Source organism: Symphodus melops (assembly GCF_947650265.1).
Source record: "Symphodus melops genome assembly, chromosome: 22".
Taxonomy (NCBI): Eukaryota; Metazoa; Chordata; class Actinopteri; order Labriformes; family Labridae; genus Symphodus; species Symphodus melops.
The window spans coordinates 3,455,956-3,480,550 of NC_136712.1; the positions used below are offsets into that span (position 1 = coordinate 3,455,956).

General features: G+C 42.9%; 2 protein-coding genes across 9 annotated transcripts in view; both read right to left on the reverse strand.

Annotated features, from left to right (window-relative positions):
• LOC306817986 (fatty acyl-CoA reductase 1) overlaps positions 1–11,222 on the reverse strand; it is a 41,977-nt gene extending 30,755 nt beyond the window's left edge. For 2 of the 3 annotated variants that reach the window (XM_079335294.1, XM_079335292.1), the window contains exon 1: positions 10,967–11,222. In XM_079335294.1, coding sequence (XP_079191420.1) covers positions 10,967–10,975 — 9 coding nt within the window. In that variant the 5' untranslated portion in view covers positions 10,976–11,222. The remainder of the gene's footprint in view (positions 1–10,966) is intronic. The other variant, XM_079335293.1, reaches the window with a different exon arrangement.
• A 2,823-nt stretch (positions 11,223–14,045) lies between these two features.
• The window catches only part of magi2a (membrane associated guanylate kinase, WW and PDZ domain containing 2a), a 228,380-nt gene continuing 217,830 nt past the window's right edge, over positions 14,046–24,595 (reverse strand). For all 6 annotated transcript variants that reach the window (XM_079335271.1, XM_079335274.1, XM_079335273.1 and 3 more), the window contains 2 exons: positions 20,431–20,569; positions 14,046–17,141 (listed from right to left, as the gene is read on the reverse strand). In XM_079335271.1, coding sequence (XP_079191397.1) covers positions 16,537–17,141; positions 20,431–20,569 — 744 coding nt within the window. In that variant the 3' untranslated portion in view covers positions 14,046–16,536. The remainder of the gene's footprint in view (positions 17,142–20,430; positions 20,570–24,595) is intronic.

The following is a 24,595-nucleotide window of genomic DNA, read 5'->3' on the forward strand; positions in this document are numbered from 1 at the left end:
ATAGAAACGGAATAAACAGACTTTAGTTATTGTTGTACTGCTTCAGTCTAGCATAAGAAAAACAGACATTTAGTGTAAATTTTGAGACATTGAGTTCTCGATTTCAAAGAGATGTCGACAAAAATAACTGAGCTAAAGCTAGCATAGCATCTGTGTGTGATTAGCTGTCGCGCAATGTTTGTATTTTTAGGCGTTCAGTTCAGTTTTATTGTGTCAAGAGAACAAACTTTTCTTTTATTGTTGAGTGTAACAACAGCTAAAGCAAACACGGACAAAAAAAGCAGCTAGCTTTAGCATTAGCATTCAACTTTGTTCCAGAGAGTGGTGAATGTGACACCGAGGCTTTGCTAATTGTGAATGGGACTTCACCGGACTTAACCTGTGAACTCACAAACACATTTAATTAATGATGTGCTCCCTGTCCTTGACAGATAATCTGTGTGGTTAAAAATGTTTTAAAAAAAAGACAATATTCAAACTGTTTCATGAGTACCTCGAACTACGCTCTCAAAATAAAAATTAAAGAAAAAATGGTCAAGAAAGTAATTTATCCACAGATCAACAAAGCACCACAAAATAAAACATTTAGTGAACTTCTAAGCTAAATCCTTTAGAGTAAACAGAAGCCAGTTACGTGGCTGTAAAATGCACAAAGGCTATTAGGTTGTGACACTGCTTCTTACAGAGAGCCCGTAATTACACAACACTTTTACATAAAGGCGCTTATCCAAGATTGAATTACAGCACAAAGAAAACAGCAGGTCATCTTTTCCACTTTTTTTCTGAGGCAGATAAAGACTTATTTAATTACAATTAATTATATTAGCAGTGGACTTAAAGGATTTAAGCAGCGGCTCTTTAATTTAATCTCCGTTTCTTTAAACCACAAGCCAGTTTCAGATCAACACACGGAGGTCGTCGCTCACTATCAGATATCTGGCCACCGGATACTCAATGTGTAAGAGAGAGTTTTTGCTTCTGTGTGTTCACATGTGTATCATTACATTGTACGTTACGTCTGATGGTGGAGACGGACTCGGTAATTACACCAGTCGTCTCTGAGTGACACAGTCTCTCAGTGTTGTGGTGTCAGCTTACGCCTGGCTCAGACCCAGACTGGCATCATTCTCCCATAGCGCTGCGGCCGGGCCGAGAGGTCGTGAACCTGCTCTGTGGACATCATGGTTAGAATCCCAGGCGCCGTTTTCGAGTAACAAAACGACACTGCTGACCTCATAATGGGATCAAGACATCTAGAATTTTCTATGTGAGATTTCAACTTATATCTACAGACACAAACATAGTCTAAGAGTGAGACTTACTGTCAAGGATTCAGCAGAGAGAAGCTCTCTCTATTTGCACTTTTGACTTTTTGTGATTGTTTTTTTATCACTTAATGTGAAGCTGATTGTGTTGCTTTTCATATGAAATGTGCCCTTTAAATAAAGTTAAACTTGACTAGACTTATTAGCTCCCATATGTATGTTTCTGAATTGTTTCCAGACAGCTTCAATTAAAAAGGTGTGTGCAGTTAAAGTTTACTATCAGATGCAAATCATTTAACTCATCTTCCCCTTCTTCTAGCAAATAAACAGCTTGGTTGTCTCTTAAACATCAAATATCATCCACTTAATCAAATAATAAAACCTAAGAGGTTAATTGATTCAAGATCTGATGAGTGAATATGAATGCCAGAAAATTAAACATTAAAAGGTATTAAAAGGGAAAGTCATGATGAAATAAACGGTAAAATGACTAAATTATGCTTGGACAACAAGTTAAATCAGAAGAAATGGTAACACAAAGACTATTTGTATAGAAGAGGATGTTTTTGGATAAAAGGTGGAGAGTGCCAAACAATCATGAAACCACAAGGACAACAGAACCTTCTTTGTCTGCCTGATGTGAACACCTCCGCAGTGTTTGGAAGTTGAGAAATCCAACAGTATAAAATCCCGTAACAGTCAAGCTATAACTTGCACCAGATTCTGTCGAGACAATGCTTCACCAGTCGTCAGTTTCCACTCACATTGCCACGCCTGTTAGCGATAGTTCAAAAAGAGATGATTCATTCATTCTTTGTTTATATCTCACTAGAGAAGAATCTATTCAGCTTTTATTGTGAAAGCATCAGTGTATGATGCATTGTTAGACCCAAGCGCCAACCTCCAGAATTTAAATGTGAAACCAATGTCTGCCTCAGCTGCCTCCTCTTTGCTTGTTTTTAAATATGACTGACAGTTAGTTTTTAGACAGCCTCTCCAACATGGCATGTTTTGTAGCATCCATGGTAAAACTTTTTGTATCCATTTCAAATTCTTCCATCATGCACTTGTAAAAAAAAGTTTTTTCCAACTATAACTAAATGGGGAAAACTGTCCATACAACACTCCGGCTACAGAGGCCAAAAGTGCTGAGGCAGACCCCCCCCCCCCCCTCACCACAGAAACAGAAAAAGACCAGGGGGGAAAAGGCCACAGCTGCCTTGTCACTTATCTTGTAGGCTCATTTTCCTAAATGTGGACTGTAGACTGGATCAGGATATGACTGAGCACTTCCTCAAAGCAGCCATCAACGCTCCATTTGACAAGTTTTCTCTGGGGCTGGCTGATCATTTATCCTGGAAGAATTAACCATTGTAAACTTCATTAAGTTCATTTGAAATCATTTTCAATTTGTTAAGTTTTTTTTTCTTCAATTGGGATCTGTCCATCTGGTCCTATGAGAATATGAGCCGTGGAACCAAAATAGCTACAGAAGTGAGAGCTTCATGTAGGTTCAATGCTGCGGATTGAAAATATGGCTGGATATTGGCAGGGAGCTCACAATATGATATGTAACAACAAACATGGGTCACATTTCCATATGTATCATAACACATAATGGATGTCAATTTCTTTTTTTTTTAAAAGGTTTATTTGGGGCTTTTTACACCTCCATTTCAAGACAGGACAGTAGGTAGGTAAATTCTTTTGTTGCCAGAGACTCTAACAGTCACTCGCCCAGCATGAAAAGGGTAACTGAGGACACTCTCCACTTTAATCCCTTTTTTTCATGTTGTACAACTGGCTCACATGCACTGAAACCAATATCTGTGACCGTGTCATTTAATCAGGCATCCGTTTTAAAGATAGATTACAGCAAAGACACAACATGAAGAGTAGTGAACTACTTGATGCACATGCTATAGCTGGTTTATAATTAATGAAAGGGGAGCTCTGGCGTCAATTCATTTGAGTATCTTATCCATTAATCAATCCATCCGTCATGCCGGGGAGGAAAACCCAATATTCATGCTTTACACACAAGATGCATAGAAATCCAGGGATTGTTTCAAATGCTACCAACACATTTTGAAGCATGAAGGCTGCCTGATCCATCACATTATAGTTACATTAGTGGAAACATGACACTGGGAAACACAACCTCCCGAAACCGCAACCATTAAGAGAACACAAAAGCACGGCAGACTTGCTGTTGCCAATTTCTTTCCATTGAAGAGACAAATAAATGTCAAATGTCATAAACAAGGCTGGTGCTGGTGCTGGTGCTGATGCTGAAGCGTGTATTTGTGTGTGTTTGTGGTTCAGGGAAAAGAGGATGCAATCAGCTTTAGCTGTCTGCTGGGTACAAGGCTATGTGGAGAGATTAAAAGAAAGGAAGCCCTCTTCCTGGGATTGGAGAGAGGACGAGGACTCTAAGGGGCCACTTAGGGTCAAACCTTCCAGCACCAGTCGCTGATGAGGTCCAAAAGTAATCTTTTTAAAGGATCAACAAGGCGGCTCCTCAAAAGTCAATATGCGGTGAATCTTCACTTAAAAAAAAACGGGGTCGGTGCAATTACTACTCGGGGAGGATAGGAGCCTTATAGTAGTGGTTACAATTCATTTAAAACACTGGAACTTTGATTGTCAAAAAGAAGTCAGGTGATCACTGAACTGATCATCATATCAGTCAACATAAGAATTTTTAGTTTACAATAAAACAGAACAAAGACTTGTCAACACACGGTTACAGCACTCCAACAAGCTCAAACCAAATGAGATGGTTTTATTAGCAGAGTAACTACTCAGGGAGAATAAAAAGACATACAATCAATAACAGCCAGGACAGGTCTTTATTTAATACACAACAAAGAGAAATATTTACTGTCTTTGATCCACCCACATTCTTGCTTTGACAAACTGCCTCCTTGGGAGTTGCTGTCTTCATCTCCTCTGCACTGGAACAATACGGTGATGTATTGTGTTGCACGTGTGGAGGATGCAATCACAATGAGCTCCAGCTCCCTTCGCTCCTGTTCGACTAATCAGCAGGAACGTGACAGGATATACACTGATAGATATTTATGTTTGGCCAAAGACTGTAAAGTAGGAAGAGGAATCTATGCATTGGCGTTGGCTGACGGCCATGCTGTCCACGGAGGAGGCTCGGCGGGCATCCAAAATGCTTTAGACACAAACGGAGAGTTTATAGGGTCTTAAAGCAAACCTCACTCCAGGCGAGTCCGAGAGGATTCTTCTAGTCTCTCTGCTTTAACAGGTTAAAGACCTGTATTTGTGGAACATACTGTATCTGAACAAAACCAGTTTGACAGAAAGAAAAAAGTCAACCTCGAGAAGTAATGACAAGGAAGAGTGGCCTGAAGCAGTCCTGTCAGTCAGTCCTACCCGACAGCGCTAAAGCAAACAAAAATCTACTTCCCACCAGCTCTAAACGTATATTTGACGTGTTACAAGTCTGGCAACAAAAACGTCAGTGACTGAGAATGAAAGAGAACGATGCGTCTGCTCTGAGGTCGTCAAAGTCCGCAGATGAATCCCAGGTGAGCGGGCCGGCTAACTGCTCAGCTGCGTCAGTTTAAAGGATAATGTCAGAGGCCGGACAAGCAGTCGATACATATCGACACCCGAGCAATGGCGAGTAAACAACATCATCAATTCTTCTAAAAGGTGCTACTGCCATTAGCAACAATTAGCTCCAGTGAACGGATGTCTAAACGCTTCTCGGGAACCTTTTTACCTCCCGCTGGTTACGTCCCAGTGAAAACAGAGTATCAAGCCGTTTGATGGACTCCGCTTCAGTCCATCGATTTTATTCTCTTCTTTTAGATTTGACTACAAACTCCCATCAGTTCATAAGAACTCTCTTTTTTTATATCCAGACTTGATATCCAAATTCAAAATGAAAGGGCAAAAATGAAAGTCAAATTCCACACACACACACACACACACACACACACACACACACACACACACACACACACACACACACACACACACACACACACACACACACACACACACACACACACACACACACACACACACACACACACACACACACACACACACACACACACACACACACACACACACCTCTATGTCATTGAGTAAGAGCGTATCATTTACACCACTCCCATATTTGTGCAAATACACGTTTTATCCCCCCGCCCCACTTGTTTCTTCTTCTTCTCTCTCTCTTCTTTCGATGAAGTTTGATCAGCCCAGGAGAAACTTACTGCTCACTCCCGGGTGGGCATTTACACAGCAGGTGACTCACTGCTCATATACAGTAAACCCCTGTGAGTCGAGGTATGTTTGGACCTGTGAGAACACAATGACAGCCCTTAAAGCACATCTCATAGAGGCCCGGTTTGCATTAATTCTTGGATGGATCTCTCCACCACCTGCAGCGTCATGTTCCTGGAGGAGCGACCGCGCCCTCGCTGACAGATTACTGTAACTGAGAAAGGGATGTCGCAAGACCTGTCGGCTTATTGTGCAGTGAAACATTCACTTACAATTGTGAGAATACCGTCTACACTTACACACAGGAAAAGTAGATAACTGTAGTTCTGTAGCTTAATTTAGAATAGAAGCTGCTGAATTTGTCATTTAGTTTCAGCATGTACTTCTTTTACTTTGATAAGTATGAATGATCATCTATGATCCGCATGTTATCAGACACAGAGTGCTCTTAGATCCAGGAAGCCGGTCATTGGCTGCATCCATCACAAACGGTGCGACTCGCTGCCATACAGCGCCTGTAAATCCTCTCCATTAACCTCCACTGACATGCTGCTAAAAGAGCCTCTATGTCCATGTGCATGTCAATGTCAAACAGCTAACCTGAATATCACCCCGCCTGGTTGTTAACAAGGAGGCCCAAGGAGGTGCAGCTGAAGACGAGCCAGAGCAAAGTGCCCCCATGCTAATTTACAACATCTGGCTAAAGGACCGTTACGGAGATTGCGTGTCCCATTAACCTAACATATAGTATAATGTGCATTATATAACAATACATTTGGAAGCTTCTTTTCTTTCAGGAAGTCATTCATTTGGAGTGTAGCGATTTCATTGGTTCAGAAAATCAATAAGCTCTGGTGTGGGTTAGGGTTAGAGTATGCAGCAGCAAGGCCGGACCACCAACAACCACCATCGGCTCAAAACAGCCGAGCTCATCGTGTAGCATTTTATTACTGAGTCCATAATAACATATACACTGAGGTAGTGTTGTAGTCAAGACCACACTCAGTGAGACCCAAGACAAGAGTGCTCCAAGACGAAGATAAGAGGGAGACGTTTAGGTATGGAGACCGAGTCAAGACCAAGACCATAAATATCACTGAGAGATCATCATCCTCGTGCTTTGTTCAAATTCTTTGTTTTATTTGACACTCTGAATCTCCTAAATATTCGACATAAAAAGCAACAAAACCCTCAATTCAGCTGATTGCAGCAGAGAAATTAGACATTTAATTTGGCTTTTATGCATTAAATGGCACATGGATCATTAGTTAAAAGTTAAAAAAGAACTTTCACCAAAGAAAAATGATTGGACTGGTGGGTTCTGTTCATTCAGAGTGAAATGCAGCTGCCAAAGGAAACAGAACAGGCTTTATATCTGACCGAGAGTCTATAAACACGGAGAGGATTGCTTCTCAGCGCCACTGGAAAGACCATTTCTTTCTGAAACAGCAAGAAAAAGGAAGAACATCCTCGAGGTGATCTACAGCCTCCCTCCCTCTCACGGCCCTGGCCTCTTTCTCCCGCTCATTTATCCTCCACATCAGCAGCCAAGTGCTGATTCAAACTGGATCCTCCCAGGAGAAACAGCCATGCCCTGGTACAGGGACAGAGGCACGACGCAGCACACTGTGCTACTTTTGTTTAATAGTGTAGTTAAACAAAGAGCTATTTACCTCGATGCCTACACACACTGACAAAGGTTCCTGATTGGCAGAATGTGCAAGAAGCAGGAAGTTAGTCCATCACGTTTGTGAAGCTGGTTAATGTTTGTGTTGGCATGAAGTGGAATTGTTGAGCTTATACACAGAATTAAACGAGGTCCATCAACCGCGGCTCGTCTTTCTGTGCAGCTGATCTCAGAGAGCGAAGTGACCTGATGTTGCAGAGAAAGCCCGGCTACACGTTTGAGTTCTTGTACTGCAGCTGAATGCAGACAGTGTGATATCTGTGAAGAGGGCCGATATCTGCATCAAGACCATCAGAACAGGTGAAAAGCTAATGCTAACAAGCAAAAATGTGCACGCCAACGCTAAGATATCATTAAACCTGCTTTGCACGTACATTGTTTTTACAGGTTAGTTAGCGTGATCTCAACACATGCTTTGACCCCGTGACCTTTAATGTCACAGAGACTTTGAGGGTGACGACGTTTCCCCTCAGATCTCCTTTGAGAACATGTTTGAAATGTAAAGAACGCCCGGCAAAGACTCCTTCTGTTCAGGAAGTGAACCAGCTGCATTCCTTTTTTGATTGATGATTGTTCATGTGAGGAATTCCCCTAAAGGAAGATTCACTCTTAAGCTTCGTGTCTCCAATATGAGGTGACTTTTTGGGATTCTTGCGACAGTTTAACTGGTTGGAAATGTAGATTAAAGGTGGCCGTGCTCAGCTTAGCTTTCCCCCCTCCTCCACATGCTCACAATGAGTGACAACCCATCTAAAATGAAGATTCACATCATTGTAGAGGCTGTTTATCCTGACAAGTAAGCAGACCCCCCCCCCCACACACACACACACACACCCACACACAGGCTGATGTCAAACTGCTCCTGAACACTGCCCTCTCCCATCACGCCACAGAAGTCCCTCACCTATTACAGAAGAACACTGAACGAGAAAGGATGATTTCAAGAGAGCAGAAACAAACTCAGACGGAACAATTAAAGATTTCTATGGACGCCTGCAACAGGAGACGGGAGGAGGACGGGAGCAGATGTGTCAGGCTGGAGATCAGTGAAAGAGAGGAACGTGAAGGAAAGAAAGATCAGTGCAGGTCACGAACCTGAACTGGATCTTTTCCAATTAAATCCAACTATTCGAACTCATCAAAAGAGACTTGTTAAAAGTAGACACAAAGTCACATGCAATTTCAAAAGCCACGCACACAGCCATGGAGAGGATTAAACACGGTCCTGTATCAATCATGAAGTTATAAATATAGAAACAAGTGCACACACACATTCACCATCATGCGTGCACACACACCTATCGCCAATCTGAGAGCTAAATTTAGGTCATCTTGTGACGATAATTAGAGCTCTGTTCACGATCCCCATTTAGAAATCAGCCCAAGACACTCCGCTCACTCTCACGGCTCAGATAGCGCCGAGCTAAATTTGTGATCACACATCACAACACCTTCTGAAGGGGAATCTGCTCCCTGTCAGCACCATATGATGCAGGCAAGGGTTATTATTTTAAAAAAAGAGGAGAGGCGCTGTGTTTGAATCCGGTGTGCACATAGCAGGGCTGTGACGGCTCCATGAATAACCATGAGAGCTTCATGTAAACATTTTGGCGTACTTACAAACCCAATTAAAGCAACAATACGTAGTAGAGCGAACGCCCCGCACACAGAGGCCTAAGTCCTCCAAGTGGGCGGCTCGGGCTCGGGTCCTGCCTGTGACTGCTTTCCCACATGACATTCCCCACTCTCTCTGGTTTCTGTCACAGAGGGATGATTCTATTATTATCTATCAACCGATAGTCACGCCCTTAGCTGTCATTTAAAAAGTGTCAAAGACGTTTGACAACTCATCAGCTATGATCAGTATTCATGAAGAATGGGTGCAGCAGCTGGTTGGAGAAGCAGGTGACAACAAAGTGTGTAAGTGGTTTGTGACCTAAGGCACTAAATGGGAGGAGTTCCCTTTCTATTATGTTTTTAAATGACAAAAAAAAGAAAGATAAGAACTAATTAAAGCAAGGAGTCTCATTTTTGACATGCAGAACTGACAGATTTCAATTCTGGGCTCTGTTCATCATGATGGTGTGTGGTCTAGCCCCCCAAACAGGAACAGAGTCCAGTTAAGGATCAAGAGACTCCGCCTGGCTTTCCTGTGCTCTCAGTCAGACCTCTGATGATTCAAACTGTTCGCCTCCACATGGCAAACCACAAGCGCGCGCACGAATGCGCGCACGCACGCACGCACGCACGCACACAAACACACGTGAAACGACAGGAAGATCTGTAGAGGCTTTCCACTTTCCACTTGTGGCTCCTTTGTTTGAGGATTAAATGTAAATCAGAACTGAAAAGACAAAAAAAAAAACAACAACAATGCCATCACAGGAACGTTTTTAAAAATCTGTGCCAAGAAGCCAACATTTGATCATCAAGACAGAAACTTTGTTCAAGAGTAACTTCTGGTGCAAGTTTTCAAAATAAATGTCTTGAAAACAAATTGAAAGGAAAAAAAGTTTCATCTTCAAGATAACACTGTGATCATTTGCATGTAGATTACAACATTATTATTACAAAATCTTAATTGCATTTATGCATGGGGAACCAACCAATCTCCCAAAACTAGTTTAACTACTAGTTAAACTAGTTTTGGCTCCAAGTTATTCAAACAAGACAAGATCAGCAATTGTTTGACATGCGTGTTAATGCCATCAGGTTGCCTGTAAATAAGGCCTATTGCCATCACTACCTCTACAGTTCAGACTGACTCAAACAAGCCTTGTTGTGACGCTCTATATAGCTTCTTTTTTTAAGTCACAGAAAGTAGCCTATTACTTTTCACATCCATGGTGTGAAATTTAAAAAAGCCACACAGCTAATAAAATCCATCATTGCTTTTCAAAGTGGGGCACAGTTACCTCAATTTGTTGAGACAATAAGGTCCCAGAATTTCTTTTGAGCGTCTACTTGTAAGGCAGCTGGCATGAAAATCTTTTTATCCCATTGAAACCGAAAAATAGCTGTTTTCAATTTAATAGATAGATAGATAGATAGATAGATAGATAGATAGATAGATAGATAGATAGATAGATAGATAGATAGATAGATAGATAGATAGATAGATAGATAGATAGATAGATAGATAGATAGATACTTTATTGATCCCGAGGGAAATTCAAGGCAATATAATAATATAGCCTACAAAATAAAGTTATAGCCCACATTACCCTGCAGTGGCTTAAAATAATACATGATTATAGTGTTGAAAAACTATACAGTTCTCGGGTTAAAATTGCCAAAATCACGTTTATTATTTACCCTCGCTTTCTTGTGAAAGGTCGTGTTTCCACTTCCTGTTTCGTACTCTCTCACAGCTGCTACCTTGACGCACTCGCTCCACGCTGACAGCGGCTCGGGCGGTCCTGCCGCCCCGCCGCCCTGCTGTCGGAGGCGGCTTCTACTTCGTGCTGCCCACGTACCAAACACCCCCCTCCCGGTTAAAAACGGACACATACGAACTATTTGAATTTTTTTTACCAAGTGTTTCAGCTCGGAGACGTTTTCAACCGCGGCGCGTTGATGACGCGCACTCCGTCGCCTCCACCGACCACACAAGCGACAAAACCAATGAAAGATGCTCCTGCAGCGGCGTGCCAAGACAGACCTCTGCTTCTCAAATTCCATGTTTTAAATAGAGATGACAGAAACACCTGCTGTGTCAGAGTAACAATGTGAATAGATATCCTCCTACCGTTGTCATTGGTTGTTTGGTGCGCGCGGCTCCTTCCTCTTGCGGGTATCCAAGAGGCTGTGCGGCTCAGCAGCTGCGGACTCTCTGCCTCCTCCCACCGGCCGCCCCTGGCGCTCTGGCTGCTCGGATACTTCCACACGTCTAAAGCAGGCCCGTACTGTCTGACTGCCTGTCAGTCTGAAGACTACTGCAGCTAGACAGACTGCATGCCAAACAAATGCGAGATACTGAGTGGTCAGGGCGCGTCTGGCGCGTCTGTCGCTCCGCCCGTGGGTCCTCCCCTCCTCTTGTTCTGGCGCATGCAGGACGGAGCGTCACGCCAAATTTCTTTCTGAAACTGGTGAAGTTGAGGCGGCTTGCTTCATGTCGGTCGTTAAACGTGTATAGCAGGATTTTTTTCCATCTGCTTTCGTTGAGACAAATACACTCCTTTAAGAAGAAACATTGGCTAAATAGTTTAAAGCTTTATCATTTAAAATGTTTGAGGCGTTTGCACTCTTTCATGGCTCTTCTTCAAAAGTTTTATTTTGTACTTGCACTTAATGAGATTCAAGAGTCTTTTAATTATTACTTAACTTATCACCTATTATTAAACTACTACTTTAATCCCCTTATACATGAACCCATTGTTCAATGTGCTGCTGAAGCATTATGTCAGGTCAGGCCTTTACTCCTGACACCCAGGTTAAAAAAAACGACATGACATTTGCTGGCTGAAAACGCTGATGCTTAATGACAATGATCAAGCACCTTCAGGCACCAAATAGCTCTTATATCATCCTTTTAAAACTGCAGTTTATGCCAGTCATAGTTTAAATAGTTGCAGCATTATTTGACTATGACTCGCAGCCAACCAAAAGTGTCCTTGTTCTCCTTTTAGCATGAATATAGTCCTTACATTGCTTCTTTCTACAGCTCCAAAAGAGAACGAAACAAGATGACACAGGTTTAGTTGTGGTAGTCAGTGAGCATCGGAGTGCAAAAAAAGTAGATGAGTTACTGTAGCTGTTTTTTTCCCCTCACAATTTCAACACACTGCAACCCAAAACAGTCTTTCAGAATGCTTAAGAACCATCTACAAAACTTGGCTTTAAAATAAAAAAAACCTTATACACGCCTTTCACACATGTATGTTCCTGTTGCTGTAACAGGAAATCCTTTCTGTTTTAAATGAACATCCCTTTGCTTCCTCTCAGGTTCTACTTGTTGGGCAAGATCTCATTTGCTGCACCTTATTTGTTTACCTGAGGGGCATCCCTCCACATTCTAGGTGGAAATTGTTTGCTGACATCAAGGGATGTTTCACCTGGAGAGCCACTGTATGCATTTCTTTCCAAAAAAAAAAAAAAAAGCTGCAAGTATTGTAATGAGCTGTAAATGTGATCCAAGATTACCGAGCGTGAAGCTGGGCATGCTCAGGCCTTTCCCACTTTTTTTCCCCCTGCAACATTCAAGATTAGTTTTGTGTCTGCTTGACAGATGAAGTCCTTGTCCTCTGTTATCTCTGCCCTGCACAACAGATGTCAGCAGAGGAGGTGAAGCTCATCACATATACAGCTGTAAAGACCTGAGTCATGCACACTGTCAATTACATTATAGTGGGTGAGTTTTGGAGACACTGTCGACTTATAACAAAAACTTTGTTCAGCACGACTTTACCCACAAATTGAGCCCAGAAATGTAGAGAGTATTACTCATCATTCCCCTTGTTCTCAAAACGCTGCACTCTAATGTCCTTGATGTATCTTCAGAGAAAGCAGAGCAGTCTGTCGAGGCCTAAATTAAGCATGCCTTTCTCCCTGGGGAGACTTCAGCACAGCTCTGGATTGATTCTCCCCTGTGGAGAAAACAGGCACCAGCCAGCAGCTTCCAGCAGGCAGCAGGCAGCCCAGACCAGCGGCGCCTCTGCAGGGGAGCTGGTCGACCTGCTCCTGCAGCGCTACACCTCTCATCCTGCGTTTCTCTTGTTGCTTCTTCCCCCCCCCCCCCATCGCTGTGATGCACAGAGCCCTGATGCATACATGAATATGAGGCAAAAGACAGGCAATGAGAACACATTCAATCAAGTTCAAGGTTGCAAACATGTAAAATAAGATTTTTTTTTATTACACCAACACAAAGTGGATTTCAAGTATTTTTCCTGAGAGGTGAAATAGGATGTGAAATATGTCAAGCACCTATAAGATATTTTCCACAGTTACTTATGAGGCACATGAGCAGATATATTATTTAACATAAAGTCATAAACGAGTTTTCTGTGGTTAAAATAGGTGACGTAATTGTGTAACATCACAAAAACCCTTTAATTTTCAGTAAAAGGAAAAATGTCTGACTAATAACTTTATATAAGTCCAACAATTACGAAACCATGTTGCTTCATAATGTACACCTGGTCTGCACTGACCTCTAGTGGAGACATGGAGGCTGTGCACAGGAGGCATTAAAACATGCTTTTTTTTCTTCCTAACCTGCTTTCAATGTACTCTAGACTCAGAGTATCTCTACATGTGAACTAAAGTCGACTGTCCTCTTTGGCAGATTCTGACTGTATTGTTTTATTTCTTCTTGAAGTTTTATCTGAATATCTTTTGTATTTTCTCCTGTTACTGGACGTCCCCAGGTGGCAAAAAAGTGACACTGCAACCGTGCAAAAGTGTTTGTAGTAAAATCTTTTTTTAACAGAACTTTAATCTTTACACTGTTGAAGCTGTAAACATAAAAAAGTGTGAAACTATTTTTTGTTTGGTCATAGTTTACTTGGCCGACATGAGAGGCAGCTGTCACTCCTGGAGTTTTCTCATTAGTAGACCTTGATTTTACTCGTACGGTATCAGAATCTTCTCCACCTGCTGCATTAAAGCATTAAACACAGTGAGTTCATGTTTTAAAAAGTAAGGGTGAGAAATTATAAAGAAGTATTTGGAAGTCCTCCAAATGTCCTATTTTCAACAATTAACAAGAATTGAAGCTACTTACAGATGCTGACATGAACATGTAACCCATGCACATCCTCTTTACTGAACCTGTATATAAAAACAGCCAGAAGAAATCACACAGCAGCATGTCCTCAATAAATCTGTCATGTTTTCATCTTTTATTTTTGACAGCGTTTCAGAATATCATACAGGTAAACAAGATTTCTGCAAAAGTTAATATATCCATAGTGTTGCATTTCATAAAAATAGTTGCTCCACTTTGAGTCTTTGTGACCATGAATAGTACACTGAGTCATATTTATAGAGATATTTGTTCTGGGTCTACACACTGCTAGGACACTACACAGTGATACTGAGCCGTTTGGGTGCCACACACACCATGAAAAATAAAAAAACAAGAACCTTCAGATGTGTTTTTTTTTGTTCTTTTTTTGTTGTTGTTTTGCTTTCTGTAGAAAAGTACTTACAGTTTGACTCCATGGAGACAGCTCAGATGTGGCAAGCAGTGATTTGTGCAAAACTGACGAAATGTGCACCTTGGTTTTTTTTCTTTTTCTGATTCAAACATAAAGTTCCTAAAAGAAGGAGCATGAAAACATGACGATGCAGTATGAAGGCAGCATTTGCTACCTTTAGTCAGACACATGTAAAATCCATGTTGTGGGCTTCATTTTGCTTTCTTGTTCTCAGGGCTGAGCTGTCTGGCTTATGAATTTCTCTGACATAATAATTCAAATTCCAAAACCTGCGTGTGGGATTTAGTGGAACGTCGGGCTGCGTTTTCTTTGTGTAATTAGAAACTACAACGGAAAACGTAATGACTTGTCTCCTACATTTTGTTATTTCATTCTTTAAACAGTGTTTTCAATTTCCTCCTTAAAGGACTCTGTTGTTCTGCTGACTCAGGGCTCATTCAGAGCAAATAAAATCCCCACTTGAAGGTTTTTTACAGAAAATGTAAAAGCTGACACTCAGCCCAAAAATGGTCCTGAATTATTAATTTTTTTAGTTACCTTGAGTGTGAAATCCAGGTCTCCATTGTATCGAAGTCTGGGGGGGGGGGGGGGGGGGGGGGGTTAAGTTGATCCAAATGAAAATGTAAAGGGAGCTTTGGCATGGAGATGTACGTGTTCTATCACACAGTGTCGACAGGATCAACTCGAACAAATCAGATCAGCAGCTGGAAGTGTCTGTGGCAGGTGCAGCCTCTCCTCCGCCTGTGTACAAAATATGTCTCCACGTTCAAATCCTTCATTTAATCACTCAGTCAGGCCGCAGATTGTTAGAGGAGCAAAAACGACGAGTGAGATTTTATTCTTCATCGAGTCGACACCGGATCGCACAGGAGGAAATCACCGGTGTCAGACCTCGCCATGAGATCAGGAACAGAAAGTAGCCAAACTGAACCTGTTGTACAAATACAGACGCTCAATTCTTCTCTTCGTCGTCTCATTTTCAGACGTAGGCTTGTGAAATAAATGACATGTTTCACCTCAATTTCTCACTCGTATATGAAAAAATACAGTTTCTCATGTGTATGTGTAAAGTGAAAGTTGTATAGCAGCCTATTTCAAACCCTCTGTAGTGTTTTGGAGTTGGACCTTTTACTAAAGAAGCCAACGTCTCTGTCAGTCTAAGGCACTCTGCCCCTCGTGCACGCTCCTTTCTCTGGACACCACCGTCACCGTCACCGTCCGGTAAGCACAGAAATGAGAAAGATGGATTGACACGACATCCCCGGTAAAACTCGGGAGGATTCGAGCACAAATAGACCGTCGAGTCGACCGCAGCCGGCCTGCAGAGACCCCTTGATGCACTCACTGGGGGGGGGTCATGTCGCTCCTCTCAGCGCGGACTAGAATATTGATCGTCCCTTCTCAGGTTCAGTTCACTTAAAGATGATCTTATTTACAAAATGATCCCACATATTCATATTCATTATAATATATCTATGTCTATAATCATCTGATCGATCATTCAGGCCCACACAGTCTTAAGGCAAAGTTCTGTAGATTTCATCTCTTCATTTCACTCTCTCTCTTCCATTCCACCTCGTCCACAAAAAAACCAAACAGGGCAATCATCCTTTAAACATTCCCATCTCAGAGAACTGACTCCACCGTGAAGATAAATCTGTAGAAAAAAAAATAAAAATCAGACAGTTGCATCCTGTCACGTGTTCATATTTGCATGTTTGCCACTCAGTTCTGCTTTGGGAGGACTCCAAAATAGTCTTTAAAGTTTTTGAATCCACGTATGATTTTCCATCACGCTACAGACACACACACACACGCACACACACACACACACACACACTCTACTTGTTCTTCCATATTTTTTTTTTTTGTTTTGAAAAAGAAGGTGGATGATTCATTTCCAGTTCTTAAGGTGGTGGGTGTAGAATCTCTCTTGAAATAATTTAGAGTACAGTTTCATAAATAAAACTCTAAAAACACGTGGTCCAGATCACCCTGCCCCCCCCCCCCCCCTTGGTTTTGACTGGTTGGTGTGTTGGAGTACGGGGTCAAAGTAGGGTCAAAAAGGTGGTCGATATCGGGTTGGAGGAGCACAGAAAGTTGAGGGTGGTTCAGTTCGGATGAGTTGGGCCACTGTTTCCTGCTGGAGCCCGCGGTGTTATCTGCTCAGCGTGGACGTTCCCGCACGCAGTGTGCTCGGCAGCTTGTCTGACCCGGGGATCTTCCAAGGCCCGGGAGAGACCGTGGCCTTCCTCCCAGCTATGCTGCCCCCGCTGCTGGTGCTCTTGTTGGGTCGACTCTCCCCGAGGCTCCTGTCCGACTCCAAATCCTCCCGACCATTGCCGTTAGTGTGCGGGAGCTTTTGGACGCTGGGAGATTCTTTGTCATCGCGAGAATTCCTCTCCTTGGACCTCCCTCGGGTGCTCCTGGAAGGTTTGGGCTCCCTGCACTCAGCTCTGTCTTTGCCCCCTTCCCCCTCTGGAGCAGGCTGCACCCGTTGGCCCTTGTGGGTGGACCTGCCACCCTCTTTCTTGGCTCTGCCACCGATGGGATCTGGACTCGGGAGCTCGGCCTTCTGGGGGCTCTTGGGACGCTCCTTCCTGCTGTCTCCTGCCGCCACGTCTCGAGGGACGTCCAGAGGTTGGTCGGGGGCCTGGGCCAGATGAGATGAAGGCGATGGCATGGAAAGGCTGTCGATGGGAGGGGCTACTTCCGACAGGCTTGGGGAGGCTGAAGGGCGAGCATCCCATGGGGCGGCATTATCTGGAAACGCACACAGTCAATAATGAAACCCACGTTCATCCCTCCTGCTTAAAAGCTTGCACGCATGCCACAGCAAAACCAAACACAGCATCCAAACAAAAAGAATCAGAGCTTTTCTACGAGCTGAAAGCATCAGAGTAAACGTAAGAGCCGCATTACAACCTACTTCCCAACATGTCACAGGGCGAGTACACTTTCTGAAAACATCAATCTGCCTCCCATAGCTCTCCTTAAAGCTTCGGTCAATCTTAAACCGAGGCGGAAAATCGAAAGCAGGTTTAATGAAATGGATGATGTGCCCAATACGGTGGTGCTTTAGCGAGAATGGAAACCTCAAGGGCCGAGCGCTTCATCTCTCTCTCTCTCTCTCTCTTTCTCTTGAGCCCACAGAAGTCTGTATCTTTGTGCAGCAGCTGCAGTGAGTCTGCAGAGAGCTCCTTCACCGCTCTTCACTCTCACGGACTGTTAGCTTCCCCTTTTCTACACCGATGTGTTTCGCTCCCTCGGCCATCAGTCACTCTCAGCGGGGCCGGGCAGGGGGGAGGGGGGCAGAGGCTAGGCTAGCTACACCGGCGCCATGAGGCCCAATTACAAGCTCGCTCTCATGCAGAGTTGGAGAGCGAAGGGTCCAGCACGTCCACTACGATGGAGCGATGTTGAGCTTGTGTGAATTGGACTGAAAGCTGTGATTATCACGTGCTGCGTAAATTGCTGGTCGGCTTATAATTCTGCTGAGTTACCCTTAGACTTAAACTATGTTATTCACATTTGTTCTTTTTCAGAGAAACATTAAAGTCTGGTATTTCACTCTTTTTTTGGGGGGGTGACTTCGGGACAGCACAAACGTGAGGACGTTGAGTAAAATGTTGATAAAAAAAAAATGATTTGCAAAACATTAAAAATCGGTTTGCTTGGAAAAAAAAACCTGACTCGCAAGATGACGAGTTCATTCGTCAAGACGTTTCAAAAATGGCTGAAATAAAGTTGTGAGGATTGAAAAACTGAACTAAACAGACTGTGGGGACGAACGTCTGCCTGGCCATGTACTCCTGATGTTTTCAGCCTCTCGAGGTTAACCGCTAAAAGTCGCTCCTTCTTCAGCTGGCAGCTCTTTTTTTTTCATCCTGTGAGGGAACAGCTGGAGTGAAATAAAAACTGATTAACGCCTGTCTGCTTAGGGCGCTACTCCCATCTCTTGCAAGCCTTTGCAACATAATGATATTCATGGTAAATAGAATAGTCACGCAAACAGTGCTCTTTTAATTGCTCGTTTTCCCGCCCTCCCTTTTTTTGACACCTTTGTTTCAAACCGCTCTCGTTTTCACCTCACTCTTCAGACTTTGGTTTACATGATACCTGATGCCGCTGTAGCACTTTATAAAAGATACAAAAACACACAAACAGGCACACAATAACAAGCATGCACATGCCCACCGCACCACGTCACCTGGCTCCCTCATATTCAATTCATTTTGTATCAAGCTGTTCCTTAAAAGCTTTTCATCGAGAAAAAAAGAAAAATGAACGTGCTCCTTTAAACATTAGTATGCTAATGTTTTAAACAGCCACATTAATCAGCAGAGATGATTTGCATAACCTTCCAGCGTGCAAATAAAGCGAGTGATGAAATGCTGAGTCAAGCCCACACAGAGGAGAACATGTGGGCTCGAGGAGCTGCTTCTACTTTTAGCCGACGTGGGGAGAGGACAACAAAGATCTGTGATGATGGAGGACTGCGTCTTCTGGCTGACCACAGTTCGACTCCCTGTGTGCATATTTACTCCTCCAGGCAAGAATTACATGAGCTTTGACACAGAGAGAATAATACTCAGGCTGCGAAGAGGGTTGACACATCACAACCCTCTTTCTCTTGTTTCTGTGTTGAGGAGCTGGAGGGGGACCATGAAGGCCAGACGCTAAAAAATGTGCATTACTGAGGGCTTCAGAGCCACACGAGTCCCCCCAAAAACACACTTCTCCCTCACAGAAGGATGCACCATAAAGGTGCAGAAACAAAGGGAGTTGTTTTATTACCCGCGCTGTCAGAAGAATAAATGTCCCCTTCTGGACTCAATTTGAGCTGTGCCGAGTCCTCATTGGGTAAAAAATGGGCAGAAATAGTTCACGATGACGTCCTCTTGCTGCCTAAAGGGGGCTTCACCGAGCACAAACCTCAGAGGCCGAGTGAAACAGCCAACGCAGGAGTGCAAAAATAAAACTGCAGTTCCTGGATTGGCCACTCGAGGCTGGCTCCAAATGTGAGTCAACCCCCAAAGTCCAACTTCAACGCCGAGGTACACAGAACTGAACACTTTGAAATCATGAGACGAGTTTGGGATTGAGTTTCAAAGTTAGGTTGAGATAAATTCTCTAACACGGCTTCGTCCCGCTCGGCTGCGTGTCGCGTACGCCAGTCAAGCGGCGCCGGTTGTCTAGTGGTGAGGGTGCACGCCATGTACGGAGGCTATTGTCCTCCAAGCTGGCGGTCCGGTTTGATTCCAACCTGATGCTCCTTCTGCATATCGTCCCCCACTCTCTTTCTGACTCTACTGTCCTACCGCTGATATAAAGAAAATACATTTTTCACAAAACAAGTGACTCATGTCATAGTGCCTTTATCCATTATGTATTAAGTCTACAGTGAACAATGAATTTGTCCTATTTTTCGGCCTGTTTTATAATTTAAAGCGAACTTCTGTGACTTGTGTTTTTAAGTGACAGTTTGATGATTAGTCGATGAACTCAAAAAGGTAAACCTTTCTTTTACAGATACCAGCATGCATCGAAAACAGGGGGTTACATCAAAACACACGACAACCACAGCACAGAAAGCCAGGGTTAAGTGAAGAGAGAAAAAACATTCGTATGGTCACAAACCGTGTCTTTAGAGTGGCCCGTTAGGAAGAAATAGGGGGAGCCATGCTTGTCACTTTTCATGCACATGGAGAGACTGGAAGATACCATTCCTATAGAAGGGGAAGTAACAACCTAGACCAATCAATTAGTGATAGGTCACTGAAATGGACAGAAGATAAACTGGTGTTAGTCAAGATAAGAAGAAAGAATCATTAGTTTGTCTTTTTATCAACAGAGTGAAATATAGAGCACCACGAGTACAGAGTCTAAAAACGCTGAACATGAATATAGATGAAGAGAAAAATGTTAGAAGAGTTGAAGTGATATTAAGACAGCGAAGGAAGAAAAAAAAAAAACAAGTCTAAAAGTTAAAAGAGAGTTAAAGAATGATCCTGAAGGCCAAGAAAAGTTCCTTCAAAGTTTGGATACGTACCGTACTCGGGGACCTGCCCCGTCCCCCTCTTTAGCAGAAGACGAACCCGCCTGCCTCCAGACTTGATCAGCTCGATGGCCCTGGCGTGGGTCATGTCTCGGGTGCTTTCTCCATTGATCTCAATGATTTGGTCCCCGACCTGGGAGTCAGGAAGCACAGAGTAGAAAAGAAGTTGTAGACATATTTTAGAGGGACGAATGCTTTAATGCTTTCTAAATAGAGTGGGGGCTGTTTGCACTACACTGAAAAGTTTGTTCACATAATGTGGTTCTTCTTTTATCCTTGGACAGTTTCTCAGTGCAAAGTGAATATGATGCTACAAGGTGCAATAATACAAACACTCATACAACATCTTTCTGCTGTTACGAGAAGGCTAACCCTCCTGTGCAGAGTCAGGACCGTAAAGTCGAAGCTGTACACAGACCTGACACAAAACCCATCCAACATCTATAACACTGGCTCTCAACTGGGCTCGCCTCAGGACCCACCACCAACTCCTTCATGAAAACCGTGACCCAAAATTCAACCAATCAGATTTATTAAATGAAAAACAGACCAAGTTTGGCCTTTTAAGCCGCAGAGCTTCTCTTACAGTTACTTGCTCATTCAAGAAAATAATTTCTTTAAAGCGCCTGTTCCCGATGTTGGCGCCCCCCTGTGGACAAAGCAGTACTTCTTATCTCTTCACTGTACCTTTGGAAGTAATGTTCCCTATGCTGACTTTTTACATTTAAACATATCGCTCTATGTCGATCTTTGCAGTGGAACGCGTCAACAAAAGGCTGTTTCTCTAACGTGCTCGCCATCAGTTCGTCCGACAGCAGTTCTAATAAGTCATTAAAAAAACACATTACGGAAAACGATCAGTCTTGCTGAGGGTCACGTTTGCTTCTTTAGGTCAAAGAGAGAAATCAACAATAATCTATAAGCAGATAAACACTCTTCACGTGCACCTTAAACGCTATTCATATTTTTTTAGATCTTTTGGCGTGGATTGTTGAAACCGTGTCAAAAACGACTAATTTAAAGGACGAAAGTTTTCTTTCCACTTCAGGAAACTTTGTTACTTCAGTGAAAAAGACAGTGTGACTTTGTAGCAGCGGAGCAGAGCGAGCTCTGGATCATGACTGAAGCTGCGTTTATAGATTAGAGAGAAGCTTTAACTCTCTTTGACACGTTCCCGTGGAGCGAGTTACATTTAGAACATGCCCTGCACCACTTCATACCCAGCACGTAATGAAGATGAAGTGACTCCATGCACTTACCATTCCAATAATGAAGCTTGTATACAAGCTGAAATTACAGATGGGGGGGTTTTATTGTGTGCATGTGCAGCATTTTAGCATCCTTGTAAGAAGTTGAACCGTAGAAATGATTGACAGGGAAACGAAACTAGAAAACAAATGAGGCGCCATATTGTTACAGAAACCCTCCGGTCAAGTTCACAAGAGGTGAGAAGAAGACGAGCAAATTAATGAAGCTGTTTGCATTCTCAAGAATGAGTCAATTATGAGGCGGCAGGTTTGCAAATGAGCAAAATACAATATGATGGTGAATATTAACGAGCTTCTTTTATTAAGGACCACACAAAAGTGATTCATAACGATCAATATGGATGGATGACTGTTACTCTATAATTCATTGGCTGTCCCAGGAGCTTCTGTTAATAAGCATTACCACTGAACTGGTGTCACTTCTTATTAATTTAGATTGAATTTGGATGTGGTTCGGATGGAATTAAAGCGGACCCTTACTGGTATGAGGACCTTCTGATGAATACCAATAATCTGCCTGTTTAAAATGATCATAGCTGCAGCTAATGGCTAACGCGAATATTAGCCAGTCTATCTCTCCAGGATATACACGAGGACGGGTCAGTCCTCCCTCCTTCAACTCTCTCACTCTTTGGCTCTTCAAGAGACGGCTCCAAGGTTGTCTGATGCAGAGGATTCATGGGGAACGGGACAAAACATGCCGGCCCAATTACGCTAACAAATGGAAAAGTCCTCGGGTAATGGCCGGGGTAATTTGAAAGTCAGGAGCGGACTGGAGTTACAGAGAAGGGGGAGTCATTAGGTGTCATTACAGTGGTCTGGTGAGAGGTGGAAGGCAAGACGGTCGGCTCATTAATCCTCACCTCCGAACGGTGGAGGAGAGCGATCTCCATTTTCATCTTTAATAAAGAGGGAGTCGGAGTTGAATGGACAGCAGGTGAGCGCCGAGCACAGGGAGCGTATGCTGAAAATGAGTTAAAAGGAGTTGCACCTGTTTCTCCGCCTACGCACAAATCAGTCTTTTCAGGAAGGTTTAAAGCTTTTAAAAAGAGATTAAATGAGCTGAATTATATCTGTAATAACCAATCACTTTATACAACCATCTTCACAGCCGCTGCGCTGCCCAATAAACCCTCAAAAGATCCGTGTTACGGATTAGCTTAGGGTCAACAGAGATGTGACCGTTGACGTTGAATGACTCGGCTGAAAATTCACGGAGACGACAGGGAGTCAAACTGCATGGCAGCGTTTGGTTTTCTTCACCTTATAAACGTGTCAAAGCAGCGCCAAGAATCCAAAGTGACAGGCTTGTCAAAAGCTTTTAAAGCTCGGCCTCACATTAACTTAAGTGTAATGCAGATTGATTCCTCTCTGCATGCGGCGGTATGGATTGAGGATCGTTGGAAGAGCGATCAAAGTGTTCCCTGCGCATTGTTCTCAGAAATCTATTCCGCAGCACAGCGTGGAGCTGATTTCAGTATCCTTCCAGCTGTGTTACTGTCCAACCGTTCATCTATAACTAATCAGACTCAGTGGGGGAACTTACTAAGTACATTTACTCCATAACGACTTTGAGATACTTGTATGTTATTTTAAACTTACTTGACAGCTGTTTAAATCTTTGATGAAAACATAGGATGAACTAATACATACACATTTGCTTCGAGGGGAAAAAAAAAAAAATCTCTGGCTGTCGTGTCAAAAAGAAATTAGCCTACAAGTCACGCTTCTTATATCTGCTGGAGGCTTCCTGCTTTAGGCTACATTACTGTGGCAGCTTTTAGCATAACTCGAAAGTAATGTGTTAATCCTTAACAGGGTGGATGGCCCAATAAGAGAATCAATACTAATTTTACCACAATCAAATCATAAAAATTCACAGTCATGTTCCCCTCCAAAATCTTTTCTCAGAGAGGTGGATTCGCAGGTTGTACGTTCAGCAGCAGCTCCTGGATGGGCGGAGATGCACGAAAGTCATGCTATATGAATACAGATAAAGGTGTGTCTCTTTAATCCTCTCCCTTTGAAGTGGCTTTACATTGCTTTGACTATCAAAGGGATACTAATCGATGAAGCAGAGCGGGAATATCTGAAAAAGTCTGCATCTTCAGCACCACAGACAGCTCCACGGATTTAGCACTGCGCAGCACAGAAAGACCACTGACAGAGTCAACGGCTGTAAAACACCACAATGAACCACGGAGTACCACAAGGTTCAGTGCTCGGACCGATTCTCGTCACACATTCTCACATTCTGGTGTTCTGTGCTCATGATGGATTAACGTTTAATTTGCAGATGATAAAACAAAGAGTGAGATCTTTTCACTGATCTGTTGTAAAAGTGTGTTGCGATAGAATCTTGCTTGAAAAACAGAAGCTTTTATTTTTATTACTGAAAGTAATCTTATCAACAGAGTGCTTCATATCCTCCTTAAAAACATCGACCCAGGAGCTTTAAACACATTTTATTAATACTAACTGAGCACTTTGATTTAGGTCAGGATTGAAAAACACAACTTTAACTCTTTGATTACTGCTACTATTATTTCAGCAAAGAACTGCAAACAAAACAGTAAGTGGGACTTATTGGCATACTGTATATATTATTCATAATTGTGTTTTCAAGATTGAATAATCAATAAACATATAAGAATACTTGTTGTTCCTGTGACCTTAGAGGAAGCTCTTACTCCTATAGACGCAGTGAGTCTTCTTCTGCAAACGTTTTTTTATATACAGGTCGGTTTTTGCAGCTATAACAGAAGCTTGTCAATGTTCAAAGAGGAGGGTTAATCATAAGTTGTTTGTAACCTGCTACTTGTGAATACGTCCACCACCAAAATCAGATTTTACCGCAATTTGACTTTAAGTGGAGCTCTAGTGAGCTGCCT